At 35.8% G+C, this 18,502-nt stretch overlaps 1 protein-coding gene, 1 long non-coding RNA gene and 1 pseudogene across 13 annotated transcripts in view; 1 reads left to right on the top strand and 2 right to left on the bottom strand.

Annotated features, from left to right (window-relative positions):
* Positions 1-13,191, top strand: part of LOC308650944 — a 902,096-nt gene extending 888,905 nt beyond the window's left edge. Inside the window, exon 2 of the long non-coding RNA XR_014022443.1 lies at positions 13,073-13,191. This is a non-coding gene — a long non-coding RNA (uncharacterized lncRNA). The remainder of the gene's footprint in view (positions 1-13,072) is intronic.
* Positions 1-18,502, bottom strand: part of CEP350 (centrosomal protein 350) — a 170,072-nt gene that overhangs the window by 41,750 nt on the left and 109,820 nt on the right. For 9 of the 11 annotated variants that reach the window (XM_081297503.1, XM_081297501.1, XM_081297499.1 and 6 more), the window contains 3 exons: positions 18,200-18,322; positions 16,998-17,197; positions 5,269-5,480 (listed from right to left, as the gene is read on the bottom strand). In XM_081297503.1, the coding sequence (XP_081153629.1) occupies positions 5,269-5,480; positions 16,998-17,197; positions 18,200-18,322 (535 nt within the window). The remainder of the gene's footprint in view (positions 1-5,268; positions 5,481-16,997; positions 17,198-18,199; positions 18,323-18,502) is intronic. The other 2 variants (XM_081297495.1, XM_081297494.1) reach the window with 1 other exon arrangement.
* On the bottom strand, positions 15,508-15,856 carry LOC308652290 (transmembrane protein 230-like; annotated as a pseudogene). Its single transcript has one exon. The product of its transcript is annotated as a transmembrane protein 230-like (transcript).

Here is an 18,502-nt window from a genome sequence, read left to right on the forward strand (position 1 = left end):
TCAATTAGGTTTAACATTAACAAATAACATCAACCAAAATGCACCCACTATTATGACTAGACAAGGTTTTAGGAAAGGAAAAAGATTAGAAAAACAAGAACAAGGTATAGCAGCACCAATACAAATAGATCAAGGAAAAGACAGAGATGGGTTGGATTTTCAGAAAGGGCCACTGAGACAATAAAAATTACTTGGAAATCAGAAAGACCAGTATGGGTTCCTCAGTGGCCCCTGACTAAAGAAAAGATACAAGCAGCCCATGATCTGGTCAAACAACAATTAGTGGAAGGACATATACAACCTTCTGTATCTCCCCATAATACTCCCATTTTTGTCATCAAAAAGAAATCTGGTAAATGGAGATTATTGCAAGATTTAAGAGCCATTAATAATGAAATGGTCATTATGGGACCTGCTCAATCGGGGATTCCTCAATTGTCTGCTTTGCCAAAAACTTGGTATGTTTTAGTTATAGATATTAAAGATTGTTTTTTTTTTCAATTCCAATTCATCCTGAGGATAGTCCACGTTTTGCATTTACTATCCCTGCACTGAATCATGAAGGTCCTGATCAGAGATATGAATGGAAAGTACTCCCTCAAGGGATGGCTAACAGCCCAACTATGTGTCAAATTTATGTTAACAAAGTAATCCAGCCACTTAGAAATCAAAATCCTGAACTACAAATATTTCACTATATGGATGATGTATTATTAGCACACAAAGCTAAAAACACCTTGCTAGAATGTTATGCCACACTTACAAACTTATTAAAAAATTATAATCTAGAGATAGCAATAGATAAAGTACAATTAAATTTTCCAATTAATTATTTAGGAGTTCTATTATCCTCAACCATGGTCCGTCCACCAAAAATTCAAATACGAGTAGATCAACTCAAATCACTTAACGACTTTCAAAAGTTATTAGGAGACATAAATTGGATAAGGCCTTATCTAGGCATACCAACAGGAGAGTTGGGACCTTTATTTGATATTCTAAAAGGTCCATCAGATCCAAATTCACCCTGCATGTTAACGCCTGAAGCAAGAAAAGCATTAAAAATCATTGAAACCTATATGGAAAATATGCATTTGGATAGAATTGATATAAGTTTGCCTTTATTATTTATTGTACTACCAACAAAAAATATTCCTACAGGAGTATTTTGGCAAGAAGGTCCATTATTATGGATACATTTATCTTATTCTCCTAACACTATTCTTACTAGGTATCCTGAGGCTGTAGGACAATTAATACTCAAAGGAATAAAAGCAGCAAAGGGAGTGTTTGGAATTTCTCCCAATAATTTTATTACTCCATATACTATGAATCAAATTGATGAGTTAGCTAATGAGTTAAATACTTGGGCAATAACCATGTGCAAATCTAATGTTTCATTTGATAACCACTTACCATCTAATCCTTTATTGTCTTTTTGGTCATTGCATCCTGTAATTTTTCCAAAAATGACAAGAAAAACACCTATCATGAATGCTCCAAATATATTCACTGATGGGTCAAATAACGGTACAGCAGCAATAGTTACACCTGATCAAACTTTTACATTTTTAGTACCCAAACAATCAGCTCAAAAGGTAGAGCTTAATGCAGTATTACAAGCTTTTGTGATGTTTAAAGATTCTGTATTTAATTTATTTTCCAATAGTCAGTATATAGTTAATGCTATAGTATCCCTTGAAGATGCAGGTAGGATTTCCCCTTCCTCTACTGTTTTCTCTTTGCTTTCCACTATACAAAGTCTAATCTGGGATAGAAAAGATCCATTCTTTATAGGACATATCAGGGCACATACAGGATTGCCTGGAGCCCTTAGTTTGGGCAATGATTTAGCAGATAAAACTACACATGACATACATATTTTCTCTACACTAGAAGAAGCTATAAATTTTTATAAAAGGTTCCACGTCAATGCTAATACTTTACAAAAGCGTTTTAAAATAACTAAAGAACAAGCTAGACAAATAATAAAACAATGTCAAAATTGTGTGACCTTTTTACCACAAGTTAATCTTGGAGTCAATCCTAGAGGACTGATACCTAACCATATTTGGCAGATGGACGTCACACACTTGCCAGAATTTGGAAAATTAAAATATTTGCATGTTATAGTTGATACTTCTTCTGGATTTTTGATGGGCTCCCTTCATGCCGGAGAAAAACCTAAAGATGTTATAGCTCATTGCTTACAAAATTTTGCCACTGCGGGTGTTCCAAAACAGTTAAAAACAGATAATGCCCCTTGTTATACTTCTACTTCTTTTAAACAATTTTGCTCATCATTTGGCATTACTCATATAACAGGAATCCCATACAATCCACAGGGACAAGGCATAGTTGAAAGAGCTCATCAAACTATTAAAATGTACTTATTAAAGCAAAAAGACAGAATTGGGAAGGGGTTTATATTCCCCAAAGATAAAATAACCCTTTTTACTCTAAACTTTTTAAATTTGGATTCATCAGGACTTAGTGCTGCGGAAAGGCATATGTGTCCAAAAAATGTGCATAAGCCCAAGGTACTTTGGAAGGATATTCTAACAGGACAATGGAAAGGTCCTGACCCAGTAATTGTCTGGAGTCGGGGGTCTGTTTGTGTGTTTCCACAGGAAGAACAGCAGCCGATTTGGATTCCGGAGAGATTAACTAAAGTCCTGACCCAGTGATTGTCTGGAGTCGGGGGCCTGTTTGTGTGTTTCCACAGGGAGAACAGCAGCCGATTTGGATTCCAGAGAGATTAACTAAAGCGATTTCTACAGACCAAAAAGAAGATGATTTGGCTCAAATCCATAACAGCTGATATGCAAAACTCCAATTTGGCTACTCTTACATCTGCACCAGAACCAGGATGCTTTTTTCAATATCTATTTTATTATTGCCCTTTCCCATATCATGAAATTCTATTTTGTTTTTTGAGCTCATACAGACCTAGGTTAATATTTTGCTGATCAGTTCTATTTTTTTTTGACTATAGAGTTTTTAAACATTGCAATGGAGATTTCACCTGTAAAAAGTTATAAGGCCTTTACTATTATGTTATGTGTTGTATGTATTATATTATGTGTGCACACTTGTGTTTTGTGTTATATGTTTGAATGTACGTATGTCCATATATCATATATGATGAGCGCTCATGAAAAAATGGATCCAAATTTTTTTTTTATTCACGTGATTTAAATGGTTTAATTTAAATTGGGTAAACAACTGTTGAGGATTGTTTTAATAAGTGAACAAAAAAGGAGGTTAACAGATCTGTTTGTTTACTTTCACCTTTCCTTTTCATTATATTTAATAATTCTCTTCAAGATAATGTAAATTGTTAAGAAAATTGTTTTCTTTTAGTGCCTTCTGGAATGTTACACAATTTTTTCTTTAGCCATTATTGCCAGAATTCCTATCTTCATCCCAGTGCCAGTGAAGACAATGTAAATTGTTAAGAAAATTGTTTTCTTTTAGTGCCTTCTGGAATGTTACATAATTTTTTCTTTAGCCATTATTACCAGAATTCCTATCTTCATCCCAGTGCCGGTGAAGACAAAGATAAAACCAATCTACAGCTTCTGCAATAGCCATCACCGAACTGCTTGCAGAACTTGCCTAGACTATGTGTCACTTGTATGCATTGTGAACTCACTTGTATGCATTGTGAACTATCTGTTGGTGCAGTGACTTGTGGTAGTGTTGGGGTATTTTTGCTGATGATGTCATCGGTGGTACAAATTTTCCAAAAGGAGCCGTCAATTGGCTTGGTGTATCTTCCTCCCTTCTGCTTGTCATGATTGTTTAGCTAAAATTTGGGGGCCAAGAGAGGTGAGGCAAAGAACCTCACCCCCCCCCCCTTGCTGGTACAAAGACCTCTCCACAGGTGTGGCTGTATACTGGACTGGTAGTCAGTGACGGGTAAGATCCAATTACAATGGTACCAACCTAAGACAGGAGGCTGACGCCCTGAAGTCAGCTCATCCGATGACGGGTAAGGACCATATGTAGTATTGGACAACCTAAGGCAGGCATGGTCCCTAAGCCACATGCTTGTTGTTTAAACAGAGAGGAGGAGATGTTGAGAGCCACAGCCAAAGGGGCCCCAGCAAACTTCCAGCTGCCAGCTGATGATTGGCTCACAGCGGCCCCAGCAACATCTAGCTGATTAGCTCCTCTGCTTTGATGTTCATTGGGCTGTTTCCCCGCCCTTCAGACTGCCAGCTGATGATTGGCTCACAGCGGCCCCAGCAACATCTAGCTGATTGGCTCCTCTGCGGTGATGCTTATTGGGCTGTTTCTCTGCCCTTTCAGACCATGGAGCTGCTCACTGGAGGACTTCTTTGGCTCCGCCCACGCGACCCAGCCAATTGGCTTCAAGAGCAGGAGGATATTTGGAGGTGGTTAGGCTTGTGTTGGTATGAGAGGCTTGTGGGAAGCCGGTGGTGGCAGTTGGGCTCTGAGGGTTTTTTCCTGAGGAGCTGTTTTGCTTCGTGTGTGTAGTTCTAAAAATAAAGTTCGTTTCTTTTGACAAGTGGCTCCTGAATTGTGCCCAGCCAGACTGCGGCATTTTATCAGCCCCTTTTTCTTTGAAGTACAAAACTAAGGATAATACAGATAATCTAATTCTAATAAAGGCCATTATTCTAATTTAGAACCAATCATTTCAGATCTGTTTTAAAGAGATGAAATAATTAATTTTATTCTGATTATGAGTTAGCAATTATTAACTAAATTATAGTAAAGGCACTCCAGTATGATTTAAAATCTTATTATCTCTAAGACAAAAACCAGATTTTAGAAAGAACTTGTGCTGTTCTTACATATTATTTTTTTATAGACTTTAGAGGTTCCTATCCCTTCAAATATTAACAGACTTGACAGCATATAATTTTGTAACTGTCCCTAAAACTATAATTCATATATTTGTAAATCTATAGGAGTAAATTAAAAGCTTTATTTCTATTCAAATGCTATATTCTATATACTGTAAGTATGGGTGATAGTCAATGCTGTTATTTTTTCTTTAATACCTTTATTTCATTTATTTATTATATGGTGCTGAGGACTGAACTCAGGGCCTCACGTGTGCTAGGCAAGTGCTCTACCACTGAGCTACACCTCTAACTCCTCAATGCTGTTGTTAACAGGAATAATATAACTGTTAATAAAAACCTTTTAGACAAGTTTCTTTTTAAAGGAGCTTTAAGATATATAGATATAGATACACACACACACACACACACACACACACACACATTAACTTACATGTTTACTAGGAGAAGTAGAGGATTCTAGTTCCTGTGAAAAAACCATTTCTTCAGTAAGTATACTGTGATCTGGACTCCCTGGCTGTTCTTGTACAATAGATTCAGATGGTATGTATATAACAGCAGGGCTACCCAATTCTTCTGGAATAGAGCTTTCACTGTTTAGATGAGAGGAGGAAGGTATTGGAGATTCCTCTTCGCTTGCTATTTCTAGAAAGAGAGGATACAACAAGAAAAAAATATATATAATCTTGGTCAGTAAAGAAATTAAACTGTTACATTTTACATTTGTTTTTAATATAAGATCACTACTAGCACGGGAAGCTTTATCATGCCATTTAACATTTACTATGAAGTCAGTCTGTTTGTTTAATTAGGAATTTTGGATGACATGAACTGAGAGAAATATCTACCACATATAATCAGCATATCAGACAATTGCATTCCAAGTATGAGGACGCAAGATAGTCATGGCTCTCATGTATTCCTTTAGCAGTGAAAATTGGTCCGACCATTTTGGAAAATAATTTGGTGTTGCTTGAAAAACATGAAAACACATACTCTATGACCTAGAAATGCCTCTATTAAGTATACATCCAAGAAAAATCTTGCTGTATGTTTATTGGTAGGACTGCATTAATAGCACAAAACTGGAAAAAATTCATAAGTCTATTGACAGTAAAATCAATACACTGTGGTATATTTACACATAGGATGCTACACAGTGCTAAAAATGAAGGAGCCAAAGATGCGTGAGGATAAGGTAGGCATTCAATTTAGCATTTTCAGACCCTGTAGCATTGTCTTGTGTCCAGAATTTCCCATCTATTGTAGACTCTGCTCTTCCCAAGAAACCAAAAAATGTTTGACACTAAGAAGAAAAATTCTGACACTTACATTTGCATAATATTAAAAACACATTAGTTTCTTCCTTTGCCTTTACAGGTATAATGCCTCAAAAGGATTATAATACCATTTTTTATATATGCATTGCTGATAATACACTCATATTTTTAGCCAAGTGTGTGATACACCCCTGTAATCCCAATGACTCTTGAGGCTGAGGGAGGAAGACTCCAAGTTTTGAGACTAGCTTGGGCAACTTCATGAAACCTTGTCTCAAAATAAAAAATAAAAATAGCTCTGAGGGCTGGGGATGTGGCTCAAGCAGTAGCGCGCTCGCCTCGCATGCGTGCGGCCCGGGTTCGATCCTCAGCACCACATACCAACAAAGATGTTGTGTCCGCCGAGAACTAAAAAATAAATATTAAAAATTCTCTCTCTCCTCTCTCACTCTCTCTTTAAAAAAAAAAAAAAAAAATTTAAAAAAAAAATAGCTCTGAGGTAGAGGGTGTATCTATCTCAGTGGTAGAGTGCCTCTGGATTTAATCTCCAGTACTGGGGACCAAAAAAAAAAAAAAAAAAAAGATTTTTAAGGTCTGTAAAAATTCTTTTGGAGGGGCTGGGGATGTGGATCAAGTGGTAGCATGCTCACCTAGCATGCATGAGGCACTGGGTTCGTTTCTCAGCATCACATAAAAATAAAGATATTGTGTCCACCTGAAACTAAAAAATAAATATTAAAATATTTTTTGGACCCAAAATCTACAAAATAAGTTTATTTAACATTAGGAATATCTATGCCTCAGATATTTTACTTTAAGAAACAAGGATGACATGATATATAAAAGCATTTCATTTAAAATTTTAAAGTTTTTATTTTTGGAGCTGCTGGTGATCAAACTCAGGGCCTTGTACATGCCAGTTAAGTATTCTACCACTAAGCTACATACACCTCCAGCCCTAAAAGGTATTTTCTAATTATTGTGTATGTATATTATAATCAGAATGTTGGAATTAATGGTTTAGAAAATTGTATTAATTTTTAAGGCAGGAGGGAATAGAATCCTTTACATTTCCTACTTTGTAAATCTCAACATAGATATTTTTGTTTCATAATAGTGCTGCTACACACTAGTTTTAAAAATTCAAACAATATAAAAACTGTAATGAAGAAAATGAAAATCATCTGTATTACCTCCTCTAATCAGATGTTTTTGTGGAAGACTTTTTTGTTATCTTTTTCCTCAATTAAGAAAATTTAATAGTAGTACAAGAATGGTAGTCCAAAAAAAAACACCTTCAAAGCGCAAAAGGATGTAAAGTGACTACCTCACACTCTTCCCTAACCAATTTCATCTTCCCAACTTCTTTACCTCAAAGGTAAACCAGTAATGGCCAAGTTTGGTTGAAGTATATATGTGTCTTTCTAACCCTTTTCTTACATTTCCTTGACTGTTTAAAAATAGTTTTTAAAAACTGTGTTAAAAATCACATAAAATTTATTACCTTAATCATTTTAAAATATATGTGTGCTCAGTGGCATTAAGTACATCCCTCTCCAGAACTGCTTTATCTTTCTGAACTAAAACTGTAACAACTCCCCGCCCTCCTGACCCTCAGTCCCTGGCAACCACCACTCTGCTTTTGGTCTCAATGATTCTGACTACTCTAGGGACCCCATATAAGTGGATTCATATGCTCTTTGTCCTTTTGAAACTAGCTTATTTCACTTAGGGTAATGTCCTATAGGTTCATTCATGTTGTAGCATGTGACAGAATCTTTCTTTTTATGGCTTAACAATATTCAATTGCATGTATTTACTATATTTTGATCACTCATTTATCTGTCAATACACACAAAAGTTGCTTTCACCTTTTGGCTACTGTAATAACGCTGCTATAACCATGGTTATACATGGTTATACAAATACCTCTGAGATGGCACTTTCAAATTTTTTTGATATATACCAGAAGTGAAATTGCTAAAACATATAACATTTTAATTCCTTTGAGGAACTGCCATACTGTTTCCACAGAAGCTATAATCATTTTACTTTTTCAATAGCTGTGCATAGGTGTTCCAATTTCTCCACATCCTCACCAACATATTTGATCTTCTGGTTTTTTTAATAGCCATCCTATGGATGTGAGGTGGTACTTCATTGTATACCTGACTTCTGAAGACAGAGTTACATGTCCATAGGAGTCTGGCAATATTTGGACAATTTTAAAGAAACATGGACAATTATTGGCCAAACTTCAGTGTTAATAGTCATGAACCACAAAGCAATGTTTCAGTCAATGACAGACTATACATATAACAGTAATTCCATAGATTATAGTAGAGTTTGAAAAATTCCTATCACCTAGTGACGTAATTGTTGTAAAGTCAGCATAATCCCGTGTTTGTGGTGATACTGATGTAAACAAACCTACAGTGCTGCCAGTCATATAGAAGTATAGCACATACAATTATGTACAGCAAATTATACTTGAGAATGATTGTCATTGGTTTATGAATTCACTAAACTATACTTTTAAATGTTTTCTGAAGCCTTAGCATGTTTTTAATGCCCACTGGTATTTGATTAATTTCTTGCCTCAACAGTACTTTGCCATTGTTTCTTTTTTCTTTTTTTGTGTCAGGAACTGAACCCAGGGGCACTTTACCACTAAGCCACACCCTGGCCCTTTTTTATTTTGAGACAGGATCTCATTAAATTACTTAGGGCATCCCTAAATTGCTGAGACTGGCTTTGAACTTGCAATTCTTTTGCCTCAGCCTCAGGAGCTGCTGGGATTATAGGTGTGCACCACCACTGTGACCACAAGTACTTTGTCAACCAAAGTAGAACCCACAAAATAAAATCCCCAGCCTCCCCGGCAGCTAGGACTTAAGCATCTCCAATCTGATGTCCCTGTAGAAAAAGTTCATTTTGGAAGTAATCTGAAAAGAAGGCTCCATGAAGAATTATTTTAGGTGGTTTTCAATATGGAGTAAATTTTTCTGTAGTTACAGAGTCCCCAGTGCAGATGTGACATTAGTAGGGTAATTCTAATACAATGTCAATTTTCTTTAGGGCTTTCTGAGTTGCTGGGACAGGTTTTACATGATATGGTTTTAGAATTGTTCCTGTAAGCTAAGTATGGATTTGTGTCTCTAGTATTCTCAAATATTTTGTCAACCACTGAACCTCTTTATTTAAAATTACTTTTTTGCCTGGTCAGAGTCAGTTTTAGATGTTGCAGCAATATGCTTACTGGGTACACTGCAATTTATTTCATTATAATGTATTTTTTGGCCTTTTTCTTCTGCTTACATCACCTAACTTTCAAGCTATTCATAAGCTTTGTTTGATAAGATTTAAAATTGCATTGAAATAACTTTTACTAGACTTATCCACTTGTTTTTCTCAATGAAGTTCCAAATAAATAGAGATGAAAAACAAAAGGTATTTTTATTCTTTTGCAGTACTTGGGATTTAACCCAGGGGTTCTTTACCACTGAGCCACATCTACATCCCCAACCCTTTAACAATTTTTTTTTAAAAAACTGTGTTTTTATGGCATGTACCACCACACCATAAACATACATACAATTTAGAGCTGAAAATATTTATAAAATAGCTGAAAACTATTTTTAAAAATATTTTTTAGTTGTAGTTGGACATAATACTTTTATTTTATTTGTTTATTTTTTTTTATGTGGTGCCATGGATGGAATATGGTGCTGGGGATGGAACACAGTGCCTCTCGCATGCTAGGCAAGCGCTCTACCACTGAGCCACAACCCTGATCCTGAAAGCTATTTTTAATTTGTCTTCCAACCAAAGTTGGAAAGAAAACATACTATTTCCTATTTCTATTATAGCCCACCATGAAAGATGAAAATTTGAGTCCTATATTACCAGAACAAATGAATCTCTTTTCCAGGTCCTCTTACATTTCTTCTCAAAATGGAGAAAGAAGTTTGTATGTAGCAAGACTGTTGAGGCTAAAGATTAAGGATGAAAAGCTGACAGAGAAGTAATCTTCTGCTGAATAAATTTTTTAAAATTATTAAGGAAATGAACTATATCCATTATGTCACTGTATGTACCACTGTATATGTACTACTTTCTATGTATGGCTAGATGATATATCCCTTAATTTTACATGTCTCTGAATTTTCTTTTTTTTTTTTTTTTTTTTTGAGAGACGGGGAGAGAGAGAGAGAGAGAGAGAGAGAGAATTTTTTTAATATTTATTTTTTTTTTTAAGTTCTCGGCGGACACAACATCTTTGTTGGTATGTGGTGCTGAGGATCGAACCCGGGCCGCACGCATGCCAGGCGAGCGCGCTACCGCTTGAGCCACATCCCCAGCCCTCTCTGAATTTTCTATAAAAGGAATCAAACCACTTGTAGTCATTTGCAATATTAAGTGGTTCTCATATGGTTCTCATATGTCAATTTGTATTGCTGTAATTTTTCATTTTTACTAAGCATGACATAATATGTAAATACAGCACAATTCTGTTCTCTAATAAAACTGTTTTTTTTTCCTGTTTCAAATATTCCTGCTATGAACAATGCTGTGTGTGTGTGTGTGTGTATGTCTTCTAGTATAGCTGGCCAGAGTATATTTATAGATATCCATAACTCTATGTATATGTGTATATCTAACTAACTTATGTGACAGCAAAGGCTTTCAGACTTTTTACACCTTAACCATATTTATCTTTGATGTTTTCCATTCTATCTCAACGTTAGATCGATTACAACCACTTCAGGTGCCTCTAATGGGTCACAACCTACAACTGGAAAAGCACTGCTTTAATGATATGGGAGACAGGTCTACGAGTGCCAAGGCTGAGTCCAGAACTCAGGAATTTGATTGCTCCCCCAACTCTTGGAGGTATTCTGGGGGATATGCTGCAGCCTGGACATTTGTTATGCTCCAGGTTACAAAGACTAGAAGCCTTGGGATGACATGCATGCCCTAGCAGCCATTCTACCAAAACTTGGTAGTGAGATGGGCTGGCCACAGCCCAAGGGCCATGTTACTAGGTGCACAGGCTGAAGGCCTCAGAATTGAGCAGGTTCGGTCCACATACTTCAAAAGCAAGGACTTGTGGTGGCTCCAACAGTTGTCTTGCCCAGTACACATATAAAAAGCCTCCGGAGGGAATACAGCCTTGGTGTGTCAACATTCCCTTAATCTGCCTGATTCAAAACAGTGTGCAGCCTCCATGTTGCCCCAACCAGCTGAGTGTGAGCTGAGAAGAAACAGCAGGCTTCAGTTTTGGCCCAGTATCTATCTCAGTATCTAGCAGTTTCTAACGTAGAAGACTGGGAAAAAAGCATATCAGCTAGGAGGAATTAATGCCTTATTTTCTTTTTCCTTCCTTTGTCTATGTCATTATTACTATTATTTAAATTTATCATTATTTTTACTTGTTTTTCTTTGTATTTTTCTTTCCTCTTCTTTCTCATTTTTCCTTTACCTTTTTTCTTTTTTCCCTTTTTACTTTTCTCCTGTTGCTTTTTAAATTTTTCTTTTATTAAGAATTTTTAACTTTAAAATTTACACTAGATTATTTTTGCCCTTTTCTATTATCATTGGCACTGTGGTTATGTTTTTTGTTTGATTTTTAATATATTTCTATACCTGCTTGGTTTTTATGCTTTATTGCTATTGATTTCTTCCTTCTGAGCAGTGCTGGGATCAAGCCCAGCACCTTGAGGACACTGGGGGGTTGCTCTGCAGCTGAGGTATACCCCCAGCCCAGTTGAGAGAAGTTGCACCTTTCTCCAGCCATGACCCTGCTTCCCACAAAACTTGGCAGATATTTCAACTTGAAGAATAGGCAAGATAAAATCCCCCAGCTGATAATCCACCCATAAGCAGGCCCAGCTAGGAGGGCCTTAAGTCTTGCTCCTGGACATCCACCCCGACAGGAACAGCAGGGAGAAATAGCAACTGTTGTGTACCTATGGGAGATCTTAGAACAGGCTGCTCCGATACCCTTTTAGAACCACATATTGCTGATAAGACTGGAGGAGTAACCACAGAGGATGCACCACACATATTTTGCTGTCTATAGCATACCTACCTGAATTATCAGAGGGAACCCACTCCCGTGAGACAGCACATCCCTCAGGCTTTGACCCAGCCTACACAGTGTCAAAACTACTAATTACAGCTCAAGTAGCCACCAAAACACTACACTACAAAGTCCATCAGGAATTAAATTTAACACTACATAAGAAACTGATATCCTAGGGCACATCGTCAAAAGAAGGCTGCTTACTAGGAACCCTCACATAAAAGTGGAAGAAAGACTATCAGGACTTGAAAACAAGGTTGATAAATTATCACATTCAGATAGCAGTAAGCAAACAATGAACAGAACTTAAAGATCTATGGTATACCATTAACAGACCACACAAACACACACACACACACACACACACACACACACACACACACAGAATACACAAGGGAGAAGAACTACAGATTAAAAGCACAGAAAACCTATTCAGTGAAATGATGCCAGGAAATTTCCAAAATCTTGGGAAAGAAATAGCCATTCACGTACAGAAGGCATTTAGAACCCTAAATAGACATGACAAGAAAAGAACATCTTCAGGATATATTATAGTTAAACTGCCAAAATTACAGAAAGAAAGAAAGAATATAAAGAGTTATAAGAGAAAAACACCATGTCACATGAGGAAAAACCAACAGACTTTTAAAAGTAGAAACTCTGAAGGCCAAAAGAGCAGGATGATGTTTCAAGTCCTGAAATAAAATAACTACCAACCTAGATTATTATATTCAGAAAAGTCCATCCTTCAGAAATAATAGCATTCTGAGATAAGTATAATCTGAAGAAATTCATTACCACTAGCCCAGCATTACACAAGATACTCAAAAGAATCCTACACTCAGAAGAGGATTAAGAAGATGTGATGATAGGGGCTGGAGATGTGGCTCAAGCGGTAGTGCGCTCGCCTGGCATGCGTGCGGCCCAGGTTCGATCCTCAGCACCACATACCAACAAAGATGTTGTGTCTGCCGAGAACTAAAAAAAAATAAATATTAAAATTCTCTCTCTCTCTCTCTCCTCTTTCACTCTCTCTTAAAAAAAAAAAAAAAGCTTAGTCTCTGATTATTAGCAACATTGACACAGTTGATCACTCCTTGAAATGCTTACTTCAATTCACTCTTTCTTTAAAAAAAAAAAAAAGAAGAAGATATGATGATAAATAAATGCACTGAACCTCAGAGCACTCAATTTTATAAAATGAACACTATTAGACAAAAAAGGGAAAAATAGGACCCAAAATGATAATAGTGGATGATTTTAATACCCCACTCTCAGGAATAACAACAGCATCCAGACAAAATAATCAACAAAGAAACATCAGAGTTAAATTATACTGTAGGTCAAATATACTTAGTAGACATCTATACAATATTCTATTCAATAGCTATAGAGTACATATTCTTTTCATCAATATAAAACTTTTTCAAAAACATATCTTAGCAAGTCTTAAGAAATAAAGATTTCTTGCATCTTATCAGATCATAATGGAATGAAAGCAGAAATCAACAGTAAGAAAAATTATAGAGATTATAAGAACACATGGAAAGTGAACAATATACTTTTGAACCATAGTTCATTATTGGAGAAATCAGGTTGGGGGGTTGGATTTTAAAAATTCTTAGAATCAAATGAAAATAGAAAAACCCATACCAGAATCTGTGGGAAATAGTGAAATCAGTACTTAGGGAATTTTATAACTAGGCACCTATATTAAAAGAGTTGAAAGCTCTCAAATAAATAACTTTTAATTATGCAGCTCAAGGTCTTAGAAAAACAAAAACAAATCAAATCTAAAATCAGTAGAAGGAAAGAAATTATAATAATTCCCTTTTGGAACAGATCTTTCATATCAGGTATGGATCCAACTTCACTATTTCTTCCCATAAACATTTATAAGACAGGGTTTCCATAGTTCTGCAAAGCTACCTGTGTAAAAAGTCAACTTTTCATAGACGGATGGGTCTTTTTCTGTTTCACACTCTATCTCTGTGCAAATATACTGTTTTAAGTCCTGATACGTGGTAAAGTAAGTTCCTTTATTTTTGGTTTTTCTTTAGAAATGTTTTAATTTTTGGTCTTTGTTCTTGCATATAAATTTTTTAATGAGTCTGTCAAACACTGTAAAGAAATCTTGTTGGGTTTCTGATGTAAATTGCCTTGAAATCTACATATCAGTTCAGGGAAAATTAACATCTCATGACACTGAATCTATCCATGAATATGGAATAATGTCCCATTTACTTTAGTTCACTTTAATATCTCTCAATAAAATTCTAAATTTTCCTTCATAAAGATTGTGTATACTGGCCGGGCATGGTGGCAAATGCCTGTAATCCCAGTGGCTCGGGAGGCGAGGTCGGAGGATTACAGGTTCGAAGCCAGCCGTAGCAACTTAGTGAGGTTGTAAGCAACCTACTGCGACTCTGTCTCTAAATGAAAAATAAAAAGGGCCGGGGATTTGGCTCAGTGGTTAAGCAATCCTGGGTTCAATTCCTGGTACTAAAAAAAAGATCTTGCATACTTTTTGTAAAACTTATAAATAGGTAAAAAAATACTTCATATATTTGGCTTTTACGTGTATTTTTTTTTTTTAAGGCATAATGCTTAGAACTTCTTGATCTACAAAGGATAGAATGACTCAAATTATATGCAGGCCAACCTATTGGGAAACAAGATCAGATCTGACCAAGAATTGGTTATCAGAGACAGTGCTTATACTTTGAAAACTTACTCTGCAGCTTAAAAAATTCCTGGTTCCTGTCACTAAGAAACAAAGTAAAAAAATATTAGACGCATCCATATTAATATGTGATTTTATGGAGGTCTTCCACCAGAATGTGAACGTAGAGTTAAGTGTAGGGGAGATAAGATCTTTTGATATTTAAAAAATAAATTATTTAGAAACTAAGAAATTAGACATACCATACTCTTTCATTTGCTATAATAACAATTTGACAATGAAGACTATTCAAAAGAAATGTTCATTCTAAAGAGGGAGGGAATGGTAACGCTTTCTAGTACAGAATAACCTCCTGCTTTCCCAGACAATTAGCACTGCTATTCTTCCATGATACATATTCATGTGGAAAAACTTGAGTTTTGCCAGGGCCGGATGAAAAACAGAGCATTTCCTAATTTAATCAGCTAATTCAGCTGATTTTTGGAATGGATCCATAAACTCTGGCCATTGTTTTGTCAAAGATCTGAAAACTGCATGATTCCTCAGCCCTTAGCATAGTTTCTGTTCAATATCTTAAAGCTGGGCTCAGTCCCACTGTGACTTGTCTCAGGGCTGAAGGGAGTGTTAGTCATCAAAGTCTGGAATGTCATCATAGGAGTAACCCTGACAGCCTTAAATGCATAGTCAGCAATGTGCCGGCAGGAACACCAGAATGCCAATGAGCAGAATAGGAAGGGCCTGGTCTGCACCACTACCCTTTACTGATATAGCCTACAGCAGGAGGGAGCCTATGATAATGAGAAAGGTACCAATCAAAAACAGCACAGTGGCAAGTGCAGTGGTCTTATAAAGAATCTTAGGAGGGCTTTTCTTAAACTGAAGATCAATGTAGCCTTCGACTGTGCTAGAGAGCCTTAGAATATTTTACTTTACTACTGGGGATTCCAACAGCCAGATTAGTACCAGACAGCATTATAATACCCTGACAGCTACAGTCCGAGCACAGCGCCAAGACTGGAGCTAGTAGGGAACTCGCCCATGGCTACCAGACTAGACATCCCAGGCCTCATGGCACAGTCAACCTAACCGCCTCCCCAATAAACACTGACTGGCCGCCAGAAGTGTGTATCTTTTTTAAAAAAAATCAGATTTTTCTAACCAATTTTTTGCTGGTGTACAGACATATAACTGAGTTTTTGTTTTATGGATTTTATAACCAGCAACCTTGCTACACTCATTTATTAATTCCAGTAACACCTAAGTGCTGGATTTTTCTATGTGCATAGCTGTTACCAATTGTAAATAATGAGAATTTAACTTCTTCTCACTATCTATGATTTTTAATTCTTTTTCTAGCTACAATGAACTGTCTAAAATCTACACGCAATGCTTAATAAAGGTGAAAATAAGCATCTTTGTCTTATTTCCAAATTCAAATTCTATATCTCATTAGTAAGTATGATATCTGGTGTAAGTTTAGTTTTTTTGTTTTTATCAATACCCTTTAATAGGTAAAGAAAGTTCCTTTTTATGGCTGGATTAATTAAAGGTTTGTGCATTTTATCACAAATGCTTTAAAAATGTTATTAAATAACTTTTCTGACCTGGTCATGTATTTTTTTCTCCTTTAATCTATTTATGATAATTTACCACATTATTATTTTTAATGTATGCTCAACCCCACTTGGTCATGAAATATTACATTTACTATACGATTGGAGCTGGTGTACTAATATTTATTTAAGACAGAGGAGGTTGGCCTTCTCCTTTTTGATACTGTCCTTTTATAAATTTAATATCAAAGTTACATGCTAACCTCATAAAATGAATTGAGAAATGCCTCTTTTTCTATCCTACAGAAAAGTAAATAATGATACGTGTGAGGTTCCCTCTTGAATGTCCAGAATACTACTGAAGATAGAGGAGGTCTTCAAATATTCAAATTTGTGTTAGCAAAAAGTTATTCACCATATTTTCTGATCTAAGTTTTACAGCATTTACAGTTGTATTGTCTTCTTTATCTTTAATTAGTCATGTTTTAACAAGAAATGAAATAAATCTTTCAAATAGGTTAAGCTTTAGTTTTTAGTCTGAACAGAGTTAGTATTCATTACCTTTATGATCTGTTCTCTGGTCCTCTGGTTCTTTCTTAGGAGTTTTCGGCTTTGTTAATTCTTTGTCCCAGGCAGCCAAAGCCTGCTTTTCCATTTGACGAATTTCCGCTTCTTCTGCATCTAACCGTCTCTTCCACTCCAGGAGCTCCTCTGCATGTTGCCGTCGCTGCATTAGTTTTTGCTCTCGCTTTGTCAAAAACCTATGATCATATCATGAAGCAGTGAGAAATAAAGCTATAAGGAATAAATAATTTTGAAAGCTCTACTTTTCATTACCTTATCAACAAGCTGTGCAAAATAATAGATGAGTCGACTTATTCAGAAAATGAGACAATTTATTTTTTTACTTATATTTGTGAGATTAGTAAAGAAAAGATAGTGGTAAATTCAGAAAAAGTATCTTTGAGATATATTAAATATTATCAGTCATGATTATTCATATATTTCTTTTAATAGGTGGTTCTGTTTCATAACAGAAAATGTAAGGAATTTATTCTGAAGGCTCATACCAGAAAACACAAAAATCCCAAAACAATAAAGACCAAAAACAACAAACCCCCTCAAAACCCCCCAAACAAGCACGCAAACAAAAAACACATTTATGTCCTCTTTTGACTTAAATTTTCAAATTCTATCTGGCTTTGCTTCAGGTCTAGTGAGTTTGGCTCCCATTATCTAAGAGATACAGGTATATATCAGGTGATAAATCATTTTTTATGTAGAGAACACTGAGCATCAGTCAGATCTTATGCATATAATCATTAACTGAGTAAAAGGATGCATCAAATGTCTCAAATTTTCAATTTAACATAATCTCTGATCTTCTATAGGTCAGAAGGATTAGGAGAGATTACTAATTTAGGGAAAAATATTTGATTAGTTTAAAGCTATTAATAAAATCTCTTCAAATGCAGATGCCATGGCTAAATGAAAGGTATGCTGTCCATATTATTGGTGTCAGATATACAGCAGTAGCTAGCCAACAAAAATGCATTTACACATCCAACATTTGGTCAAAAGCACAAGAACTGTCACTTCTGGAACAATCATGTCAAATTAATGTGGAAACACAAGGTAAAATCTATATGACATTTGACAAGAGGTCTCCAGGCTGTTAAAAAGAAGTAAAACAAAAAAAGCAAACAAAACAAAAAGAACAGAGCATGCTCTATCAAAGAGTGCACTAAAAAAGGTGCAGTTACCTGACCAACTGGTTGTAGATATACAGCTGGAATTTGGGATGAAGGTTGGGAAAACAGACACTGAGAGAGGCCCAGTGATGAGACGTAAAGACAGAGAAGAAGTAGTGAACAGGAGAGCAGTGTCTACAAAATAAGGAGGAAGATTTTTAAAACCAAGAGATCAAGAGGTAGGAAGAATGAGAAAGGGAAAGCATAAGAGCCAAGTGAAGAATTTTCAATATGCTTCCTAAATAACATTATAAGCTACTTGGTAAAGCAAGTGTTATACTCTGTGTGACATAAAAAAACATGTACTTTCACAGA

The sequence above is a fragment of the Spermophilus citellus genome (assembly GCF_964194105.1).
Source record: "Spermophilus citellus genome assembly, chromosome: 6".
NCBI lineage: Eukaryota > Metazoa > Chordata > Mammalia > Rodentia > Sciuridae > Spermophilus > Spermophilus citellus.